General features: G+C 46.1%; 1 protein-coding gene and 1 long non-coding RNA gene across 2 annotated transcripts; one reads left to right on the forward strand and one right to left on the reverse strand.

Annotated features, from left to right (window-relative positions):
• The first annotated feature begins 320 nt into the window (after nucleotides 1-320).
• On the forward strand, nucleotides 321-20,678 carry DSTYK (dual serine/threonine and tyrosine protein kinase). Its single transcript, XM_052698527.1, has 13 exons — nucleotides 321-661; nucleotides 6,075-6,460; nucleotides 11,503-12,166; nucleotides 14,094-14,368; nucleotides 14,712-14,795; nucleotides 15,377-15,553; nucleotides 15,799-15,928; nucleotides 16,195-16,351; nucleotides 16,873-17,005; nucleotides 17,312-17,425; nucleotides 17,896-18,010; nucleotides 18,359-18,493; nucleotides 19,519-20,678. The coding sequence occupies exons 1-13, from the start codon at nucleotides 433-435 to the stop codon at nucleotides 19,704-19,706; spliced, it is 2,787 nt and encodes a 928-aa protein (XP_052554487.1). The 5' UTR covers nucleotides 321-432; the 3' UTR covers nucleotides 19,707-20,678.
• Nucleotides 20,679-20,687: 9 nt separating this feature from the next.
• LOC128088226 (uncharacterized) lies at nucleotides 20,688-22,772 on the reverse strand. Its single transcript, XR_008210193.1, has 2 exons — nucleotides 22,557-22,772; nucleotides 20,688-20,904 (listed from the first exon to the last, which is right to left on the reverse strand). It is a non-coding gene; the product is annotated as an uncharacterized LOC128088226 (long non-coding RNA).
• Nucleotides 22,773-22,775: the final 3 nt, after the last annotated feature.

Consider the following 22,775-nt stretch of genomic DNA (forward strand, 5'->3'; position numbering starts at 1 on the left):
GACGCGCCGCGGAGCTGTCGCGGAGCGCGGTGCTGAGTTAACGCGGCTCGGGGTGGCGTTGCCGCCGCCTCCTCCTCGCGGGACTTCATTTCCCAGAGCACCCCGCGCGCGGGGGCGAACTACAGCTCCCGGCATGCCCCGCGCGCAGCGTCCGTTGCTCTCCTCCCCGTTTGCCCCGCGGCGCTCCGATAAAGGTTCCGCGGCGAGCGCGGCGCCGGTTCGCTGAGGCGCTGCCCCGGAGGAGGAAAGCGGCGGCGGTGGCGGTGGGGGGTAGGGGAGGCGGGAGGGTGGGGGGGGTGGGAGAAGAGAAGAAGGAGGCACGGCCGCTGTGGGGAGCGCAGTTCCCTCCGGGAGGGGAGGACAGGCCGCAGCCTGGCGGGGCCGGAGCGTCCCCCGCGGTGGGGAGGGGAAAGCGGGACGGACCCGGAGGAGATGGAGGGCGAAGGAGCCCCTTCGTGGCGGGGTGGGTCCGGGGGGCTGATCCGAGAGCTGTGCCGTTCCTTCGGTCATTACAACCGGCACCTGGCGAGGCTGCAGCATAACCTGAGAGAGACCAAGAAGTTCTTCCGCGACGTTAAATATTCCCAAGGGAATCTTTTCGTTTCGGGGGTGGAGATCGGAGAGGGATCCACGAGCGGGGCCGGCGGAACGAGGGATGGAGGTGAGGGGGGCAGGCCTCAGAGTGGGGTCTGTTGGAGGGAGGGAGGGGCAGAGTGGGGGCTGTGGGGCTGGGGGAGGGGGCAGAATGGGGAATGAGGGGGGAATAGGGGGTCTGGAGGGGAGGGGGGTTCAAGGAGGGTTGGTTGGAGTGGACTGGGGAGGTCTGGGGGGGAGTGTTGGGTCCTTGGGGGTGGGATGTGGATGGTGAGGAGCTGGCTGGGGAGGTAGATTGTGGTTTGCTGTTATGGTGTTGTGTTATTGCAGGGTTAAAGGGGCTGTGTGTGTGTGTGTGTGTGTGTGTGTGTGTATGGAGATCTGGGCTCATGAGGAGGGTGGTTTGGGTGACTGTATTGGTTTCTATAATTCCCTGAGATGAGGTTGGAGCGAGGTGGGGATTGGCCTCTTCTTGCAGCGATCGCACAAGAGGTGGTGGCCTTATGTTTTGCCAGGGGAGGCTCTCTTGGATATTGACAGAAATTTTTGCTCTAAAAGAGTCGTCAGGCATTGGCATAGGCTGCCTGGGGAAGTGGAAGCCTGGAACGGTGCAGAACTGTGGAGTTGTAGCATTGAGGGATATGGATCTGCAGGGATGGGTTGGAGGAGGGTTTGATGATCTTAGAGGCTTTTTCCAACCTTTATAATCCCATGGCTTGAGAAGGCTTGTGGGCGGGTCAGGTGTGAGTGAGGGCTGGAAGGTGAGCTGGAGCCTGCGAGGGGTTGGAAGCTGTGGGGTGGGGGCCTGCAAAGTGAAGCACACTGAGCTGGTGGCTTTCAGAGTGCCCTACATGCATTGCCATTCATCTGCTTGCACTTCATCTGTTAGCGTTGGCAAACATTTGTGAAGTTTGGAGACCTCCTGTCTTGTGCAGAACTTTGTATTCCATAAGACTGTCTTGTGAGAAGAGGTCAGCGTGACATTATATATCTATAAAGATCTTCTTTATGCATTTCCAAATAGTTCATGAGTCATCTCTGTTGGCTACTTGTCCGTGCTTGTCTTATGCTTACCGTTCTTATTTGAAAGTGTTGTTGAGCTCTTCTGTTGATCTGTGTCCAAAAAGAAAGTGTTACATATGAACTTGTAGGCTAGAAGTGCCTGGCTTGCTCAAAATTCATCCGACGTGTGTTTGTTTATATATCTTTCAGTGACTTTAAGGAAGGAGGATCTAGCTTGTTTTGCTCTTTCTGTTGGTCTCAGTGCTCTTAGAGTGGAGCATTCGACAGGAGTCGTTCTTGTTTGGTTGCTTCTTGTAAAATGATGCCAGCCCGATATCAATTGCATATTAAAAGTCTGCTCGTAGAGCTTGGAAGATGTGTGTGCACTATTAATTGAATATTCCTGACATGGGATACAGGTTTCAGCAGGTGTCCTGCCTGTTTCTGCTACAGAGTGCTTAAAATCTGGTTTTCCAGCACTAACCTTGACCTGGTTTGACTTTGCTACGCCATGTGTTGCCAGTTGGCCTTCAAGTATCAGGACTGCAAGAAACACAGACTGCTTTGGAACTTGCTCATGCAAACAGTAATGGCAGTATAGGCTGTGGGTTCAGCATTTCGGATTACAGAGGCTGTGTAACATTTACAACCCTTTGAAACCTGGGGCACTGATAGTGCTTATTGCCTTTGTGCATGAGTAGTGAGCTCTGAAAGGAGTTTTTTTCTTGGAAGTTCTAGTTAAGTTGTGTGCTTCTAGTACTCTGAAATGTGATGCTTACTTTCTCTGAGTGTTTTTCCCTTTCTAACACGGGGAGATTATTTTAAGTGTCAGAGGGTTTGCAGGACTCAGTTTGCACAGACTTTAGAATCATTTTTCCTAGAATTTGCCCTGCAAGTGGTTTCAAAGTGAAAGTAGTGTTGACTAAACAGTTCTAAAGTCTTTTTGCAGAGCTGTGCAAAATGTTGGAGCGTGAAATAGGTAGGAAATAGGAAGTGAAATGGACAGGACGCTTGTTGCCTACAGCTGAAGGAGGAAAATAAACAGAGAAAGTAAACTGAGATGTCTTGGAAACAAAACAAATGTGTGAGGGTTTGCTTTTGAGACACACGTGAAACTGGTGTAAGAGTGGAGGAAGGTAAGTGCCCTTTGAATCAACAGAAATCAGCAAGCTAAAGCACAGGCTGGGCAGTGCTGTGTGAAGGCAGCCCCAGGGAACTTCCAGGCTGGGCTCTACCTGCAGCTGAGCTGGGCAGCCAGGGCTGAGCAATGAGAGGGGCAACATGTCCCACCTGCTTCTGCTCCAGAAGGATGACAGCAGTGTTTGTCAGAAGTGGATCATAGTGGTGCAGGTTAAGAAACAGCAACCCTGCCTCTGTACTGCCTGCCTTTTTCTTCATTCTGTGCTCAAAGTAACACCACCTCTTTAACCCAAGATCTGAGTTTGTTCTGTGTGTATTCATTTCAGAAAGCAACCTGAACTGCACCTTTTGTACAGATAACCACAGCACCCCAGCATTCTGGTTGGCAGCACTGGTATCATCTTGATGTGTGCTTGTCAGGGAAAAACCCTGGGCTTGGTGGCCTAAAGACTCCATGCATAAATGTGTTTTGGAGGGGGTGAACGTGTTAACCAAAGGTTTTTAGGAGAGTTTTTATCTGATGCTGTATTGACTTGAGAGTATATAGGCTGGTTAAAATGTGACTTCTCCCCATGCTGCTGTGATCCTCAGGTTAGGGCTTGTATTGTGCTGGTGGACATGTAAACATAAGGTGAGCTTTAAGACCAGATAACGTGTGGAGAGGTGGTAGGGAGGCTGTTTGAGAAGAAACTCCTTGAATAGGTCAGGGAAGCTCTGGCCAACGTGCTTTGAGTTGAGCAGAAGGTGAAGCTCGCTGCTGCAGACCAAGATGTTAACGCTGTGAGGAGTGTTTGCTGGCGTGGTCATTAGCTGTGTTTGGCCTGGAATTAACAGCACTGCTGATGGATGTGTGGTGGCTCGTGTAAAGGAGCGTGTTAATTGTAAATCTTGTCATGGTCCAAGCATTCTGCAACGCATGGGCTGCCATGGAACTGAAGGAATTGGGAAGGTGTCAGTGTCTGCAAGGAGCACGAATGTGGCATCAGGAACACCACAAACGAGTCTGGAGATACAGGAGGAGATGGAGAAGCGCTGAGGGGTTCTGCAGGTTTGGTAAATACAACTTAAGCTTGTTTTGCCAAGAGTTGGTCTGGATTCTGTGCTGATTCCTGGTGAGAGATCTCCTTGTTTGTGGACAGGCCGCCTTTCATCGCGGGTTCTGAATGGGATGCACGCGCTTAGGGACTCCCCTGCAGCCTTATTTTTGAAGTGCTTATCACATGTCTCCAAATGACACAGTTTCTGTCACGGCCAGGAGATGCTCACACAGAGATGGGAGCATGGCTGCATCTCCTCAGGGCATCCTAAATCTGTTTTTTTGTTAGGTCAGCAGCTCGGGAGGTTGTTTTTTCCCTATGTCAGTGCCACGGCCTCCTAGGTGCACTATGAATCTCTTTATGTCTTGATTTCATAAGCAGAAATAGCAGTAAGTTCTGTGCAATACAGAATCACAGACAATTGCTCCATGACTGCAGCTTGCTCCAAATTTGAGATCTTAAAATCTCTGAGGGTGACATGATGTTAAATATCACACATTTGTTGCTGGTTCTGACTATAGCAAATTTACTTGATGAAGAACACAGGGAGGTTGTGTATGTGAAGAATGATGTGGTATTTATCCATTCTGTGCTGCAGTAATTTCAGCTGGAATGATGGATTTCAATCATCTAATTGGCATTAAGTGCATGTAAATGCAGAGGCTGCCCAGTGCAAGGAGTGGGTGAAATCTGCCTGTTTTTCTACAAACCAATGTAAGGAAGATTTCGTGGCCAATCCAACTCCTGATTGTGTTTTCGTGGTATCTGAAGAGCGAACTTGAATCCTGGCTGAAATTTCAGTAGATGTAACCGGATCAAAGGAATCCTTATCCTGTAGATGAAGGCATAAATGTGCTACATGTGGGTTTTCTCTGTCTTTTCTTTGATGCACTGCTTGATTGTGCCCTCTGGTCACTTGATGTGGTCGCTCTGCTCTGGTTGTGTCTATCAAAAGGCTTGTTTATCAGAGCTGCTTCGAGTCAGACTTCAACCAGAGATGCCTCCATAACCTTTTGTAGGCTTTATTTGGTTAGCCGTATTGAGGAAGTATCTTGGTATATCAAAGCCTCTTGTTTCAGCATCTCCAGCCCCAAGAAAACAATGTTGGGTGCCGGAACATGACTCACTGCAGTTCTTTTAATAGCCCTGGTGAAACAGGACCTTCCCCTACAAAATCCCCACTGGTGCTTCTGTGTTTTGCCATCTGAGCCCAACTTCATGCTCTTCTTGTTGCTTTGTCCAACCTCAGGGCCGTCATCCTTGTTGGTAGCTCTGAAATTCGGCCGTTGTGTTTAGGACTAAATTAGTTGTTTCATTTTTGGGTGCTGTCTGCCTTCAGGTCTGGAAAAATGAGGCCTGCTCTTTGGCTGGGTGGAGCATCAGCTGATGGGGACTCGTGAGACTGAAGGGCAGCAAATGGGGAATTTGTTTGTATCCATTATTTGGTACGACCGGAATTGTTCTGTTGCTATGTGTAAGGTAACACAAAGCTGCTTACACTTCAGCTTAGATGATTGAGCATGAGAAAAGCTGTGTTTAGTACTTCTGAAAGAATTCAGAAGCTGAATTCAATAGGGAGACTGTTTTCCCCAGCATTAATGTAGTAAAAGGCAAACAGGAGGAGTTGCACCATCACAGCTAAGAAATCAAACAGCTTGGTTAGTGGGCTGTTGTAGGGATGCTTCCAATGGCAGATGGGGAAGGAGAGCAATTCCAGGGAGTTCTGGCTGCTCTGCAGAAGATGTTCAGCAGTTTCCTTTTACAGCAAAAAACATTGTTTGTGAAATTGGTAAGAATATCTGGCAAGCTGATTTAGTTCAGCTATATAGATGACTCCTTTTGGATGGAAAGGAAAGATATGTATTGTTAGGTGCAGTCAGAGGAACAAATCTGTTGCTTAATGTGTTTGAGGCTGCAGTGTTCCGTGCTGCAGATGATGTTAAGGCCTTTGGTTGTTTCAGCCTTGACAGCTGTTTCCTCTTAGCTTTTAGGATCTACCATCCATCTGCCACCACCCTGTTCCAGAGAGCTGTGTAAACTCCTCCTAGGGCAATAGCTGGGGAGAGCAGAGCAAACCTGTTTCATGACTTGCTGTGGACCTCTGTACCGACACAGTGAAAGTGCCACGTTGCTGATGGACGTGAAATTGCTCCAGGACATGAAAGCAAATGCTTGGTGCTCTGTGGGTTTCTTAGCTGGCTGTGGAGCAATGATGTCTGAATGTTGGTGTTCAGCTGCCTTAGAGTTATGAGACTTACTGTTCAGTCGACCTGTTCTGACTCAGTTTGTACTCAATTTCAGGGCAGAACTTCATTTCCTTCCCTCGCCATGAGGAAGAACACCTCCAGCAGACCGTGAGCTGGCACCCTTGCCTCCTCATTCTTGGCCAGAACTGTAATGCCAAATGCCAGTTACTCAACATACTGCTGGGTGAGAAGCTGCTGCCTACCACCAAAATCAGCAGTGAGGAGAACTGTAAGCGGCGGCGGATCCGTTTCACACATGGGACACAAACACGGGTTAGTCTAGCACTTCCTGAGCAATATGAACTGGTCCACATGATGGCAGCCCACCGAGGACACTGGGACACCATCCCTGAGGAGGACTTAGAGATCCGTGGGGACAGTGAAGATCCTGCTCACCGCATAGCAGAGCTGGAGGTCGTGCTGCCGTACTCGCTGCTAAAGGTAACCGTGTGTCTGCACACAGCTGGCCTTCCTGAACATAAGATGCAGTAAAACTCTGTGATAGTGGAAGTCAGTGATGTCAGTGGGAGCTGGAGGTGTTAGAAACGAGGAGGTGGGGCTCTGTTTGCAGTGCTGTGTCTGTCATTGCTTGTACCTCCCCTTGTCCCTTTCCCCAGTGTTTCACTTAGCCGTAAGACATGTTCCTGTCCTGGGTGTGTGTGGTTTGGTGCTCAGCAAAAAACTTCAAAGGTGAGAGTTGAAGCCTTTTTATGGCTTCCATAAGCTTTCTTTGAATAGCAAATCTTACACTGAGCTGTTTTTATTGCAGTGCAATATACATGGAGCATTGCTTTGGCTATCAAACATCCACAGTAGGTTATTTATTCTTAAATGTAAAGTGCTGAAGTGCAAAGAATCTGATCTGTGTTCGTGCAAGTAAGAGTATAACTTTGTTGTTGAACAGTGATCAATCAAGGTAACTTTTTTCTGGGGCATCTGAATTAAGGCATCATTTCAGCTGGGCACGAAGTGGAGATTCAGTCTGTTTTCCTCAGGCTGAGATGTTTCATAAACCCAGACTACTGTGAAGCCTACCCTTAGTGATGCCAACAAGGCAGTGCTGTGTTGTGGGATGTTTGTGGCCTCCCATACCCACTGAAAGAACAGAAGTGGTGTTTGTAGATGGAACATGAGGCATCAGCACCTTCCTGAAGAGCACCGGATCAGCTGCTGCAAAGTAAATGCCTGTTCTGGGTCTGCATGTGGAATCCTGCTTTGCTGTTGCATACAGAGTACTTAGCTTTACATTTGTTTTGCTTGTGTATGTTTTTATGTGTCAGTTTAGCCGTGCTGCAGTTTACAAACCTCTGTGCATTTACGTTTCTCATGTGAGTGACAAAGATCCCTCTGTCTGGCTTTGGTTATATTTAGGACACTTAGATGAAAACAGCTACTCAGATTAATTTGAAAAGGGTTGGTGAAATAAAACCCTTTTCCAACAGCAGGAGAGGGAGGGTGAATCACAGCTAGCCTCAAGACTGACTCAAAGGATTCCTTACATAAGTTTGAGGGGCTGAAAACAAGAACAAAAATATTTTTTAAGGCTGGTGGGAGGAGGTAGGTGTTTGAGCAGTGAGTTGGGCTGTGATAGTTCCCTATTAACTTAATGGGGTCTGGTGTTCCAGAGAGAGGAACTTGCCTTTTTCACCCCTCTAGCTAATGTGTATTTTCCAGGTCTGTCTAGCCTGCACTAAGACAACTGAGATAAAAAACAAAGCCAACAACCAGCACAAGAGCAGCTGGTCGGGGCCACTGCTTCTGTAATGAGTGGATTTGATGTCTGCAGTAGTAATGGATGAGGCTTTTTGGATATTATCCAAAACTGTGTCTGCAGAAGTACTCTGAAAGCACTTCTGCTTTTTATTAGCTGTGAAATAAGACCAGTGGCCTAATAACATTGGCATGCTTGACAATACCATGATATTCAGTACGGATCTTAAGGGTTTTAGCTTTGCACAGAAACTGGAATTTGGAGGATCTTGCCACCTTTTGGGCAAGAAGGAGGGAATTCAGTCTGAATTTTACCCCACCTGCTGTCTAGGATTCCTGGTTTATCATCTGTTGGCATTTTTTCCTTTCAGCAGCAGAATGCTTGTGTGCTTAATGACAGCCTTACATTCTCAGCATTTGGATGTGAAGAGAACTTGGTGGTGTTTAAAGAAGCTTGCAGACCTTTTGCTGTGGGCTCGTGCTGTTTCAGGAGATGAGGACGTTGTTTGTGTGCTGCGTTTGATTTTGGCATTTGAAATCTCATTCATTCTACATAATGGGGGCACTTATCTACCAGGAAAATATCACCAGGATCTGGGGGAATGTTGTAAAATACCACAGGATCTGTGCAGCCTCAACATCTCTTCTGAAAAGACTTAATTGCACAGGCTGGCTTGGGCACCTAGATTACATGCTGCTGTGTTGTGCATCCACTTAGTGCTGAATCACGGTGCAGATGCTTGTTAAATGAAATCTCATTAACCACTGCTATGGTGAGGAAAGGATACGTTATATGCAAGTTGAGTGTCCATAGATATATGTACACACACACATTTTGTATTTTATGACAAATTGAATATGAATGTATGCTGCTGTGTTGTGAATGTAGCACCTTTGGTTTATTCTGCTTTATAACATCTTGATGCCCAGATGCCCTTCTGTTATTACTGAAGGATGTCTTCATCAACAAAAAAGGGCTGAGGAGGAGAGAACTGAGAACTTCATTTCCTTGGGTTGTCTTTGGTGCAAATAGGTTTGTGAACGTGGTTTTTTCTGTGAGCCAGCAGGGAAGGAAAGCATGGGGAAGGTGCTCCGTTCCTTGGGGATCACTGTGTTCAGGAATGCATTTAGGTCATGGGGAATAATCCATCAGGCCAGACAGATTATTAGATTTACTGTGGAAGTAAACAGTTGGCTGTGTCCCTAAATCTTATCAGTTGTGCCTAGAAGCCCAAACAGACTTCTCTGAAGTATTGGTTTTCATCTGGGTGCTGTGGCTGAATGAGAGGAAGGCAGCCAAGCTGAAAGCTTCCTTTTTCTGCCTTCGTTTTGCTTTGTGCTCCGTTCTACTTTCAGTCTCAGGCTGGGAGGCTTTAGCCAGGGCTCGAAGGGGGAGAAGACATTTCAGCTGCTCTGACAAAGCTGGAAAATAAATAAAACTAAAAAAAAATATACAGGATGCAGCAGAAGAACTGAATTTGAGTTTTTGTTGCATTTCTTAAGGTACTGTAGCGATGATTCAGGTCACACTAATTGGTAGCTGTTAAAGTAGGAAAGAATGTGGTTTCATAGCTATGGGGCTGTAATTTTAGAGCACAACCTGCTTAAAATTTGGAAGAATGTGCCCTGATCTCCTCCTTGAGAGCATTTTGGGCTGTGGCACTAATACAGGAACACGAAAGGCTTCTGTGTTGGCTGAGTTCCTTCCTCACAGTCTTGGATTACTTTGGGGTGTGCTGAAGTGCTCATCTTCCTCTGTCCATTTCCACTGGAATAACTGAGGGCAGCAGATCCTGAATACATCAGCAGGAAGAAATTATTCTTTCCTCTTGTGGGATCTGTTCTTTGTTTCTAGTTTTGCTGGCTTAGCCATGCATCTTTTACAGGGGAAGAACACTGCTGCTCAGACTTGTTGCATGCGTTTTTCTTGCAGGTTTTCTTGAGCTGGCTCTTCCAGCAAAGGTTTAAAAGAAAACCACCAGCAAAAAAACCCCAAAAATGAATTCAAAATAGAGTCTAAGGGTATATGAGCACCTCAGGTTAATAAAGAGGCTGAATCACCTCTCATGTATTGTGGTATCTGTCAGACTGCAGTGATTCCCTGACTCTCCTTGGAAGGCACAGCATTCAGGTGGGCACAGCATGGTGGCCTTCCCTCATCATCTGCTCGGTGTAGGAGCTGGGCTGAGAATCTGACTGGTTTTTGTTTTTATTTTAGGGATATAGGAGGTGGTGGCCATCCTGGCATTGCAGGTCTGAGCTGTAGATGAACACACAGGCTGTCTATGTGATGTTTCTCTGAAGGTGCCTTTTTGCATTGCTGTTGACATCTGTACCTGTTGAATTATACATTACGTGGAGAGGAATAGCTGCAACTATGCTGTACACTGAGTGCTGAGTAGGAAGCTGATGTTGAAAAAGGGCCTTTTGGTTAAGAGAAACGTGGATGGAGTTACTTGACAGCAATCTCATGCCTACAGCTCTGTCAGAAGTGCTCACGAATGTGACCTTATGAGAACCTGCTGGGGAATTGCAGGAATCCAGTGTGAGTCACAGGTTGTCCCATGTGGAAGACTTGATCCCCAGTAGTACGAGGCTGCATGGGCACTAAGTAAGGCATTCATTTAATAATAATAACAGAAAAATGTTGCTAACGATGCTTGGAAAAGCCTGCGATGCCTCTATGGAAACAGAAGGCCCAGTTGCTCTGCACTGTGTTGGTTTTCTGCCTGTCTCCTAGAGACAGCACTGGCTTCCTCCTTTGTTTGTGGCTGGCTGAGTCACGTCCTGGGGAGCATCATCCCGCTCTGCTCCAGCCCTGTGCTGGGCAGGTGTGAGCAGCCCAGAGCCCCATCACCATAATGACTTCCTGTTATCACTGGGACTAAGGGGTAGATGTGGTCAGGTCGTTCATTTTGGTAACTCTGATGGAGAAAAAACGATGGAGGAATTCTTAATTAGAGCCCGTTGTTGTGAGCTGGGAAGATGGCACTGCAGTTTGTCTTCAGTTCAAAGCCCTCCACATTTCTTTCCTTGTGAAGTCAGGTCACACACACACAATTCTAATGCTGTTCTCATATGCTTGCAGGTGTATGTGTTCCTCCTTTGAACCTTTTCTAGTGAAATTAGTAAGAAAAACACCAGAACTCTAGGCAGCAAGGAAATAAATAAAATCTCTTAGGTATTGGATAGATTTGGAGGATGTTATAAGCAAACTTATCACAGCCATCTGTTCCTCCTCCCCATCCTTTGGCTGCAAACTCTTTGCCATAGGTTGTTGTGCTGCCCTACTCCTGGCAGCTGTGGGCAGTGTAATGCTTCTTGCTGCTGGAAGCTATGTTGAAAACTGACAGCACAAATATCTCCTGGAAGAGCTGCAGATCCTGTAGACATCAGTGGGAGGCTGAGAATGTATTCATGGGGGGGAGGTTGTTGCAAAATGGGAAAGGCATACTCTAGGGAGTAACTGCTGTTCTGTGATAGTGGTTCTGTGGGAAACTTGTTGTAAGTTTTGTTCTGGATCAGGCTAAAATGCAGGAAAACAGTGCAGGTACACAGTGAGAGTTCTGGAGTCAGTGGGCACTGATTGATTCCAGACTGCATCCAAGCTGCTGTGCACTCATTGGTTTTACAGGTGGGTTTGAAGTAAGCGTTCTAAAGGGTGCAGATCTTTCTGTTTTGCACTTTGTGAATGAATTACAGTGCATTCTTGCCTCATTGCTGCTAAAAAGGACCTGCACTCAACTATCTTTTTTAACCTTCTTACTTGTCAGGAGGTGGATGTTGTGGTAGCGCCGTGTCGTGGATTCCAGTCTGCTGAAGCCACCCTGGGAGAGTACATGAACCAGGTCTTGCTTGTTGTCATCTTTGCCATCAGCGAGGCTGAACTTTCTTCATCAGATGAGAATGAACTGCGTGAAATCAAAGAGAAATTCTCTTTGCCCATTTTCTTCTTCAAGGTGCCAGAGTCAGGAGTTGAGCTGATCTCTCCTAAAAAAACTGATAACGAAAAGTCCTCACTTTACTGCCAGCTGATGGACTTGGAGTACCTGAGCACCAACCACTGCAGCTGCGGGGCGCCCGGCCCTGATGCTGATGCCCAAAGCATGCTGGTGGAGCAGCTGGAGAAGCTCCGTCTCCTAAGCACTTTTTCCAGGCAGGTGCTGCAGAGGCATCTCGTGGAAGCAGCCACCAGTTTAAACGAGGTTCACTGCCGTTGCCTCAACATCTTCATCAACCAGGCTTTCGACATGCAGCGGGACCTGCAGATCACCCCCAAGAGGCTGGAGTACACCCGCAGGAAGGAGAACGAGCTCTACGAGTCCCTGATGAACATTGCCAACCGAAAACAGGAGGAGATGAAGGACATGATCGTGGAGACTCTTAGCAGCATGAAAGAAGAGCTCTTGGAAGATGCTGCTAATATGGAATTCAAAGGTAAACTGCTGGCGGGAGAGCGATTGGAGCAAAGTGCTTGGGGATGTTAATCAGAGCGACGGAGTAACAGTTGATGTTTCCTATGGGATAACTGATAGGAGTCTAGACTGCAAGCCAATTCAGACCTAGTACACAAAGGATTTGTTTCTGTAGTAGAAAGCGCTGCTCTTAAATCTGAGGCTTGAAAATATGAAGTTTCATATTTCTTATGAACCAGGCACTTTTTTCCATTCTAGCTTGCTGGGCAGGATATTTTAATCTGTTTTAATTCCCTCTTGTGCAGAAGAAGAAAATGTCTCAGCTTCACTTCAGAAGGTGTGTTGGGACTTGGGAATAGGTCTGTCCTAAGATAAAAAGCTGAATTTTAACAGTGTAGACTTGATGGGGTTTTTTTGTCATTTTTGCTTGATTTCTTTGAGAGATCTGCATTACACTTTGGAGTGTAGACCCTCCTAAAATGAAACCCTTTCAGATAGCTAAGGTTTTCCTTCAAAAACTTTAATGCACTGTTCTCTTGAGGCTGCACTTGGCCTTTGGTGCGTGCTTTTGGGAAATGTGGGAATCCTCACTGCATCTTACAGTACCAGAGTGTCCAAGAAAAGGAAAACAAGCTGGGGGAACACAGATCTGTGTAAGCTGTGTGAGGGCTGAGGTGCTAACCACATCTTGTCTCCAGGTATACAGGGCTTGTCATAGATTTCAAAGGGACAATTTGTGCACTGATGCTCTGCAGCTTTTTTCTCTTCTGCTTACGAAGCAGGGGCTTAATATATCATTTCTCTTCAAAGGAAAAGCAGTTCACTGGGCTGATAAGGAAAGAGATTTGTACTCCAAGTCAAAAACAACTCTGGGCTATTGACGTAGAATTGGAGTGATCTGATGAGATGTGAGAGGCCAAAACTCCAGATAACTTTGATTTATTTTCTCTGAATTTCAAACTGGAATGTTGTGTCCCGGGAGGAAGAGGAGAAATGAAGAATTGTTTATGCTGCGGGTTAGGATGTGGATGTTTGTGCTTCTGGAGGTGGGAAATGGATAAGATCCTCCCTGTTTGTTGTAATGTTTGCTTGGTGTGAAAATGTCCTCCTCAAAGAGCTTGTTCTGACTGCAGCATGAGGTTATTTGCATTCGGGGGGGGAAAAAAAGGCATGTGCTAAATGTACAGTTGTTAATTCTCTCCGTTTAATGATGCTATTACTCCACAGACAGGCAAAAATCATCTCTGGTATTCAGTTTGTCCCATTAGAAGAGATACCCACTTACACAGAGTTGAAGCACAGCACAAGAAAGCACTGGCTTCCTCGTTTGTATCCACAGATAACCAACAATGGTGTTCTATTAGGAGTGAAGCATCTTGCTGGCTCTCAGTATTTGCAGTGCTATCTTAGAAGGAGGATGGTGTTACTTTGAGGAGCTGATGCCATCTGCTGATCACGGATTGGTTTTTAGTCTGGGCTGTTGGCCAAAATCCAGAGACAAATCCTCCACTCCTCATAGTAACGTAACACTCTTTGGCCTGGTTGCAGTGCACTGTGTGTGATTGCTCTGTATTTGTTTGAAAACACTAAGAGTTGATCAACCTTTCCAAGGTTAGAGGAGAAAAAAACATCATGTAACCACCATTACTTCCTAACATCTGATGTCCAGCAGTGCTTGTTGCTTGCAGAGTCTGCTGACTTGCACTTCTCTGTTGTTTCTTTGCCTCACTTAAAATGCTGCTGGCTTCAGGTTACTTTATCTGGGTCTGAAGCAAATGATGGACCTCTGTAGGAGCAGAACAGTGGAAAAAAGTGCCTTTGGAGCAGAAGCTGCCCGGAGCGGTGTTGTGCTGTAGCTGTTTTGCAGAGCATTCACAGCAGCTCTCTGTAGCCCTTGTTGCAGTGGTGCTATGCCAAGTACAGAAGATGCCTCTTTTTCTTCCATGCAGATATCATAATTCCTGAGAACGGGGAACCTGTGAGCTCCAAGGACATCAAGTGTTGCATTAAACAAATCCAGGAACTGATTATTTCTCGGTTAAACCAAGCAGTTGCCAACAAGTTAATTAGTTCAGTGGACTATCTGCGGGAGAGCTTTGTAGGTACTCTGGAGAGATGCCTGAAGAGCCTGGAGGAGTCCTGGGAGGTTTCAGTCCACCCTGCGAGGAGTTTGGAGAAGTCAAAGGATGTTTCTGTACACATCACAAGCAATTATCTCAAGCAGGTACGGGGGCTCAGCTGGCAAATAGGACACTAGGATGTTCTAGTTTCTTTTACTCTGACACTGCAAGGGTGGGAGGAAATGGAGAGCTGGGGGGAGCACAGCTTTGAGGCGCCCGGTGGAGCCTGGGTTATTAAGGGAGGTGCTAAAACTTGGTTCTTAAATTGTCACTTGCAGGCCTAGCACTTACCCTTCCTAAATCTGTATGAAGTGATTAACTTGCAGTCCAGGAACACTTAGGAGCTTAATAAAAAATTAATGATTTGAATCAAGTGAATTCCATCCTTTATTTTCCCATTTTACCGTGAGCACAGCTTGCAAAGTTCATCTTTCCCCTGCTTTCCAGATACTGAATGCAGCCTATCATGTTGAAGTCACATTCCACTCTGGCTCAACGGTAACCAGGATGCTGTGGGAACAGATCAAACAGGTTTGCTTATCTCTATTACTTCTAGTAGGCATTATTGTGTAGTGAGGTGTTTTTCAGAGCAAAATACTTGAATATGTCTGGCTGCCCTCTAAATTTAGACCCTGGGCATTTGCCTTGGAAAGCTATTGCTTTCTCTCTGCATTGTGAGTATAGTTTATTCCTGGGAATGCTAATATTTAATTTAAAGCAAATGCCTCTTTAATATTGTTTCCTTCTGTTCTGAAACAGCAAAGGAATGAAGAGTATTTTGAAACATTTACTGTTTGTATTTTGGATAATTGCCTTGATTTTATTTTTTTTCTTGTGCTTTGCAAAGTCTTGATTCAGTTCAGTTCACTGTTCTCCATCTAAGCAGGCTAGACTGCCTTGGGTCTTTGTTTTAGCTTTGTCTTCATGCATGCTTCACAAGTCTCTGCTCCAATAGCTGTCGCTGATCTGTACTGCCTTCTCTATCTTGAGTTCCTTCTATGGGTGACTGAGAGGAATGTGAGTTTTCCCCAAATAGTTGCAATGTGGACTGAGTGGTAACAAGCCTCCAGATTTGTTTTGCTTATTTCTGTTTTTTTTTTTCTTTTTACTAGATAATCCAACGCATTACGTGGGTCAGCCCACCTGCCATCACCAGTGACTGGAAGAGGAAAGTTGCTCAGGATGCTATTGAGAGCCTCAGTGCATCCAAGTTAGCCAAGAGCATTTGCAGCCAGTTCAGGACCAGGCTGAACAGTTCCCATGAAGCTTTTGCAGCTTCCCTGCGGCAGGTGAGTATGAGGAGATGTGAAGGAGAGCTTTCCAAGGGTGGCAATGCACAAAACAAGAAGATTTTTAATTGTTGAAAGAGTAATCTGTGCAGTTAGTGCTGCTGTTGTGAAGGTGGTAGAGCTGATGTGAGCATCCAAGTACAAGATCCTACTTTTAGAGATGCTTTAAGGAGGATCCTCGACCTTGTTACTCTGAGGGCTTTACACCAGGCAGGATGACAGTGCATGGGTGATATCTCTTGCAGTTAGAAGATGGCCATTCTGGCAGGCTGGAGAAAACAGAAGACCTGTGGCTGAAGGTGAGGAAGGATCACGCCCCTCGGCTGGCACGACTGTCGTTGGAGAGCAGGTCCCTGCAGGATGTGCTGTTACATGGTGAGCAATGCTTCATGTTCTGCGTTCTGTTCTGTGCCTTCCTACTTCTGAAGCAGTCAGTGGGTAGAAAGGGGTGGGAGGCACCGTTCTGCTTTGCACTTCAGTGCTTCAGTGAGCCTCCATCTGACATGTGCTGAGTACCTCGAGTTGCGCAGCTCCTAGCCTGCGAAAAGCTCTGGCCTACCAGCCTGAGAGCATGCTTTGTATGTAGCAGGAAGGAGTAAACATGCTTTGATTTCTGATTAAAAGGATATTATGCCCTACAGGCAAACCAAAGTTGGGCCGTGAGCTGGGCCGAGGACAGTATGGCGTGGTCTATCTGTGTGACAGCTGGGGAGGGCACTTCCCCTGTGCACTGAAATCTGTTGTTCCTCCAGATGAGAAGCACTGGAATGACCTTGCACTTGAGTTTCACTATATGAGGTATATTTCACAAGTGTTTTTCTTCATTCCTTATGGATGTCCTTAAATTCACTGCTACAGACGACCACTATTTGCATAGGCAGAATCTTGTTTGCTATTTTTCTACTTTGCACTCAGCGCATTGACCTCTTGAAATGCTAAGCTGCAGTTTCTAGCAGATGCAAGACAGCTTCTCAGTCTCCATGCAAAAATGTGACAGGCACAGAATGGTGAGCAGGCAAGCTCTTTCCTGTCTTAATCTGATTCCCTGGTGTCTGCACTGTTCAAGTGCTTGCTGATTTTCAGTTAATTAGAATTAATGGAGTATGATACAAGCAGTTCTTCCTTCCCTGATTTCTGGTGTTGAATCAGACCTTCTTTTCCAGTCTCTGTCCTTTCTGAGGTAACTGTCCTACTGTATCTTACTTCTGTAGTACTGAAGTCACAGCTATTGGTCACTTTTCCTCTAGAAGGTGAGGTCTGGCCTGGGGTGCAGGGAAGAATGGAAGAATGGTCACCTTTCTGTGCTCAACTTCCTCCAGGTCTCTGCAGTCACACGAGCGGCTCGTGCACCTCCATGGCTCTGTGATAGATTATGGCTATGGAGGAGGCTCCAGCATTGCTGTCCTACTGATAATGGAACGGTTGCACAGAGACCTCTATACAGGACTGAAGGTAACAGCAGTCTGTGTATTTGCCTTTTTATGTATTCATTAATAAGAGTGTGATGTGGCTACAGAAACATCCTTACTGGCGTTCAGGGGGTGGTAAACAAGACTACTGGTTCTCAGCCTGGTCTAAGTATTGCATTGGGAAAGTAGTAACAGTAGCTCCTGTTTCTGTTGCTGGAATTCTTTTCTTTTTCTTTTTTCAAGAGGATGATCTTGCAAGAGTTAGAATTGAATTTCAGTATTTTCTCGGTGAATAAGAATAAGCATAACTCCTTCTTGTAGGAACCAAGTCTGTGTGTTTATTCTGCAGGCTGGGCTAGAATTAGAAACACGATTACAGATTGCCTTGGATGTGGTTGAAGGCATCCGTTATCTTCACAGTCAGGGACTTGTGCACCGGGATATCAAACTTAAGAATGTCTTGGTAAGGAAAACTTTTGTGTCTGACTGATTTCAAAGTCTTTTTGGACTCCCTTTAAGCAGGAGGGGAAGCGTGCTATAAAATGCCACAGCTTATTTCATGCAGAGTCTTTTAACTTGTGATGTCATCAGCAACATCTGGCCTTGCAGCAGGGCTTCCCCAACTCTGTTTCAGTCAGGATGGGGGAAGGGAGTGGTGGAGGCTCACCTGAAGGTACAGAGCATGAGCTAGCAGTAGGACTTCCATTGCTTAGCCTTATTAAACCCAAACCACACCCTGTAGAGGACAAGTGAAGGTGTGTTTTGTTGCTGAGCTTACCTAGGTCGTGTTCATGAGCAGCCAAGCCATCAGGGAAGCCTCCTTAAGAACAAACCTTCGATCCTTCAAACACCAATCGAAACCATAATAATAAAAAGCAGTAATAAAACTGAGAACTGTGATTCACAGCTGTCTGTGTGTGAATTCCTCTACAGCTTGACAAAAAGAATCGAGCCAAAATCACTGACTTGGGGTTCTGCAAACCAGAAGCCATGATGTCTGGCAGTATTGTAGGCACACCTATTCATATGGCTCCCGAACTTTTCACAGGTATGCATGCTGACTGAATCCACTGCTGTCTCACTCTGGCTTGAATTTTGAAAGCCATTATGCTAAATTAATCCATCAACTTTCTCATGAAGAGAAAAATAATAACTTCAAAAAAAATCAAATAAAATCAGAGGACCGCATGCTTACAATGCATCGTATGTGTTGGGTTTTGTGCATCTCAAATCTTTGCTTGTATGAAAGAACTGTGATTCAGAAACTTTACTGAAATGGTTAACACTCATTGGAAAGTGAAGCTGCATTTAATTTGGGAAGTATTATTCAGGTGGTTCTTGCTGCTAACACTGAAATACTTGTTTGCCCTGCTGATGACATGTATTTTTGTCACAGGAAAATATGATAACTCAGTGGATGTTTATGCATTTGGCATTCTGTTTTGGTACATTTGTTCGGGACACGTGAAGTTGCCAGAGGCTTTTGAGAGATGTGCAAGCAAAGATCACCTTTGGAACAACGTTAGGAGAGGTAGGAATGGCTTATGTTGAACTCTGGGTGATGCTTTGTGTTTGTGTAAGATTTGAGAGAGGAGGAAATAATTGTCCTCTTGTAACTGGAAGGTAAGAATGCAAGTTTCTGTCACTGACTGCTTAAAGACTGACATTTGTAATTAAATTTGGGCATATTCTACTGAAAATCTAACAAATCAGCAGGGATGAAATGAGCAGGCTTTCAGTTCCCACCTGTGACACTGTGGCAAGAAGGTGGTTGTGCTAACTAACAAACCATGTAAACCCTGTGTACAATATTTATGATGGAAGCTGGATGCCAGAATTAGCCAACCACTGCATGATCCCTTCAGGAATGCTTAATCTCTTGCAATTTCTGGAGGCCCTGGTGATCTGTACGTTCACATGTTGAATATGCAGCATGCTGGGAAAGCTGTCACAGGGCTGGATGTTATGTGACAGATTGGCAGCTGTTCCCCAAAATCTAAACTTACTCTCATTTATACCTCTGTATGTGTGCTAAACAGCACAGAACTGTATTTTGTGGTAGCTTCACCCTTAGTGCTGCATCACAGGATCAGGATGTTGTACTACTTTGTGTCCTGAGTTGCTGTCCATATAATCTCTGCCCTTCTCATGTGAAAAAGATTAATGCAGATGAGTGAGATTTGTGTTTGGTCAAAAGGCTGCACTCACTGCTGCTTCTCAAGAACTTGCTCCCCAAAATACCATTGAGAGTGTATTTGGGGGGTGATGGGAAGGACACATTTCTTTTTGAATGGGGAGAGTATTCATTTTGCTCCCAAATAATCACGAAGAGGAGGCTGCAGTGAAATCCTGGCCGTCCTCTGGAAGGCTGTGGGCTCCTGATGTACTCCAGCAACGCTCCCAGGGCTGACTCAGGAGCCTTGCTGCAATGTAAACCTTTATCAGTAGCATTAAACAGTCCGCTGTGGTCGCTTCAACCTGCACCAAAGTAATGGACATCAGACACAGAGATGCTGTCCTGTGTGATGGTGACTGGGGTCCCTTTCTGTTTCCCAGGAGTTCGCCCAGAGCGCCTTCCTGTGTTTGATGAGGAATGCTGGCAGCTGATGGAAGCCTGTTGGGATGGAGATTCCTCCCAGCGCCCTCTCTTGGGGATTGTCCAGCCTATGCTGCAGGGGATCATGGACAGGCTCTGCAAGTCGAGCTCTGAGCACCCAAATAAAGGGTTGGATGACTCTACTTGAAAAGGAAGAGCGGAAGGAATTTTGAATTGTGGGAGAATTCTGAACCCCTAACTCTGCAGATGGCTTCTTCAGATGCAGCTCTTTGTGGCTAACATGAGCGGGACAGGTAACAGCAACCAGAAGATTGCTCGTAGAGGTGAGACCTTGGGGATGTTCCATCTCGAGCAGCAGCCAGAGACATCTCCCCAGCACACCCCATTGATGCTAGTTTCCCTGCTGCAGCTTTTATTACGGAGTTGTGCGAGTATACGATGGGAAAAAAAGAATCCACTCCCCTGAACTGAAAGGGATTTTTTGCCAATCCCACGCCAACACCAATCAAACAAAAGCATCCTGTGTGCTTGGGTAGCATCTGCGTTGCTAGGAATTGATTGCGACAGTCTTTACTGAGTAAAGTAACAGCTCTCTTCCCATGAACTGATGGTCCTCGGTGGCCTTCAGTCCACACATAACTCTATCCCAATCACTGAGATTGGCACCAATTACCGTGCGGTCAGAGGAAAGAGAAAGTAGAGGCTTTAGGCTAGAAGGTGTTCAGAAGCTGAGAGGATCTGTGTCTGTATTAGCTTCGTGCAACACTCCAAATGTTTACATTGACAGGAGCAAAGCTTCCATGTTTTACCTAAGGGGGATTATCTACTGTTCCACTGCAGTTAAAAGACCCCAAGTTATAAGCTATTTATCTCTTATGAACCCTTCACCTCTTAGTTCTGTAAAACAAACTCTTATCTGCTAGTTTTGGTTCATAATGGTTATCTGAATGTCTGAAGAAACCTGACCTTTCTTTTCACAGTCTTCTGGTAAAATGGAAGACTGCTCAGATTGCATAGCACAGAACCTTAAAGTCATTACATCTAATGACTGTCCATGGGGAAAATGCCAATTCATTTTAATTCCATTTGGGGCTCAAATTAGTTGTGATGGCAAAGACAGTTTTAAATTGTACTATGACAGACTTTTTTTTTTTTTTTTTTTAAAAAAAAAGAGGTTTCTTCAGCTTTTATATGATTTCACGTGCGTGGTGAGAACGTAGTCGAGGGAAAACAGGTCATGCACTCTTCCTCAGTAGCTTTTGTGTGTCCATTCATCTGATTGCTTCACTCTGGGGTCTCTAATTTGGCTCTGTTGGTGCCCTCATGAAGTGGCTCACTCTCAAATGTTCTTGCCCCTGTGTCTTTTGCATTTCTGGGCAACAAACCTGTGGGGTGGAGGCTGAGATTAGAAACTGCACCTTGTTTACTGCGTGAGGAAATAGAGTGGGCAAGTTGTCACTGTGTTTCCTCTTCTTCCCAGCTGCAGGGGATGGGCACCCAATGGCTTTGTTTCCCAGGGAAGCTGGCATAGTGCATCCAGAACTGTAGGCACGTGGAATTACTGCACCTTGTTGCTGGAATTTATTGGCTAGTGCATAACAAAATTACAACTGATAATCTGCTTGTTAAACAGCTTGAGCAAAGGAAAGGGATACGTAATCCTGCAGTAGTAGTTTAGTTTAACTCTTTCCTTCTTTGTGCAATAGACAGACTTAATGCTTTTTTATATTAAAAAAACAACTTTTTTTTTTACTTGCCTGCACACATTGTAAGCATTTTCCAGTCTGTGATGGCATTAACAATGTGGCTCTATACAGACACATCTATGGCTGCTCCAGCTGAAGGTGCAGCAGCCAAAACTGCATCTGCAGAAGAACAAATGCTTTTCCAAAGTAGAATTGCTGGGCATCCCCCTGCCCTGGTGCACGTTCATGCCACCCATGACACTAATAGTATTAACTCCTTTACTGTGCGTGGTGGTTGTAACCTTATTTAAAACAAGGAGAGTCAAGGTCAGTCTCTTGCAATTAATAGATATAACTTGTGTAAATAAATGTGTGAATAAAACTTAAATCTCTGTATATGCAATTCTAGAAACTTCTTGTATAGCTTTCCCCACATAGCCATTCCCAGACACTCCTCTGCTGCCTTTTCCTTGCACTTTGCAGCTACTTTGTCTTGTTTCCATTTAGTATGTTTTCTTGCATGTGCAGCATCACAGCTCAGCAGGTTTTCCCAAACTTTGCACTGCTTTCTCTGCACTTTTTCCCATTGACTATGAAGTTCTTCCTGAGAGGAGAGCTTTCACAATTGCTCTTTAAAATGTCTCCAACCCCCCCCCCCCCCCCCCCACACTCTTTTTTTTAAGAGTAAGGTGACCAAAACTAATAGGAACTGTATTAAAAGGTCCTGCTACGTGTAACCACTGCCGCCTGTGTGGGATGGCAGGCTCAGATCAAGAATGGCCATCCCACACCATAACACCTCTCCTGGAGCTCTGTCCTGCTCCAAGGGGATTTTAGATGCAAGCTGTAGGATTGTAGATGCAAGCTTTCTTTGCACAGGTCAGGGAGGAGTTTAAGTGCTCATAGGGACCCATAGGAAGCAGCAGTGGAGCTGCGAGGTGCGAGAACACAGTGCCAGGTGCTGAGCCTTGCTCTGCCAGCACTCAGCCTTCACTTGCAAACACTACGGAGGAAAAGGAGCTGGGAGCAAAGGCTGAGGATGGCACAGGGCTGAACGGCCAAAGCCCTTCATTCAGAGGCTCCTCCTGACACTAAAGGGCTGCGGATCTGCTCCCTCCCAGCCCTCGTTACGGACAGCCCGTGGCCTTCAGCTCTGAAGCAGCAAGCAAATAGGAACTGTTGTAGACCCCGTGTATTTTGTATTGCTTTTCTATGTTACAGTGCTCTGTATTACGGCGTTATAACAATGTAACGAGCTTACCGGGCGCCTAAGAGGAGAGAAAAAAAAAAAGTGCAATAACCGGAATCGTCTGCCCTGAATCGTTGTATTTTTACTTTGGTTTTGTACTAACCGTGTTTCCGTGCTCTAAGAGACGCGGCCGTGAGTTCAGCCCTCAGCGCCGCTCTCAATAAACCGCTGGGTCCGCAATTTCTGTCCGTTCCTTTCGCGTCCCGGAACTCCGCGCTGCGGTCGCGGCGTCCGCCCGGACCTTCCGTGTGCGCACGCGCGGGGCTGCCCGCCGCACTGCCTGAACGCCGCCTCTCCGCCCGCCTGAAAGCACCGGAAGACA

Source organism: Tympanuchus pallidicinctus, unplaced genomic scaffold (genome assembly GCF_026119805.1).
Source record: "Tympanuchus pallidicinctus isolate F22 unplaced genomic scaffold, pur_lepc_1.0 scaffold32, whole genome shotgun sequence".
In the NCBI taxonomy this organism is placed as follows: Eukaryota; Metazoa; Chordata; class Aves; order Galliformes; family Phasianidae; genus Tympanuchus; species Tympanuchus pallidicinctus.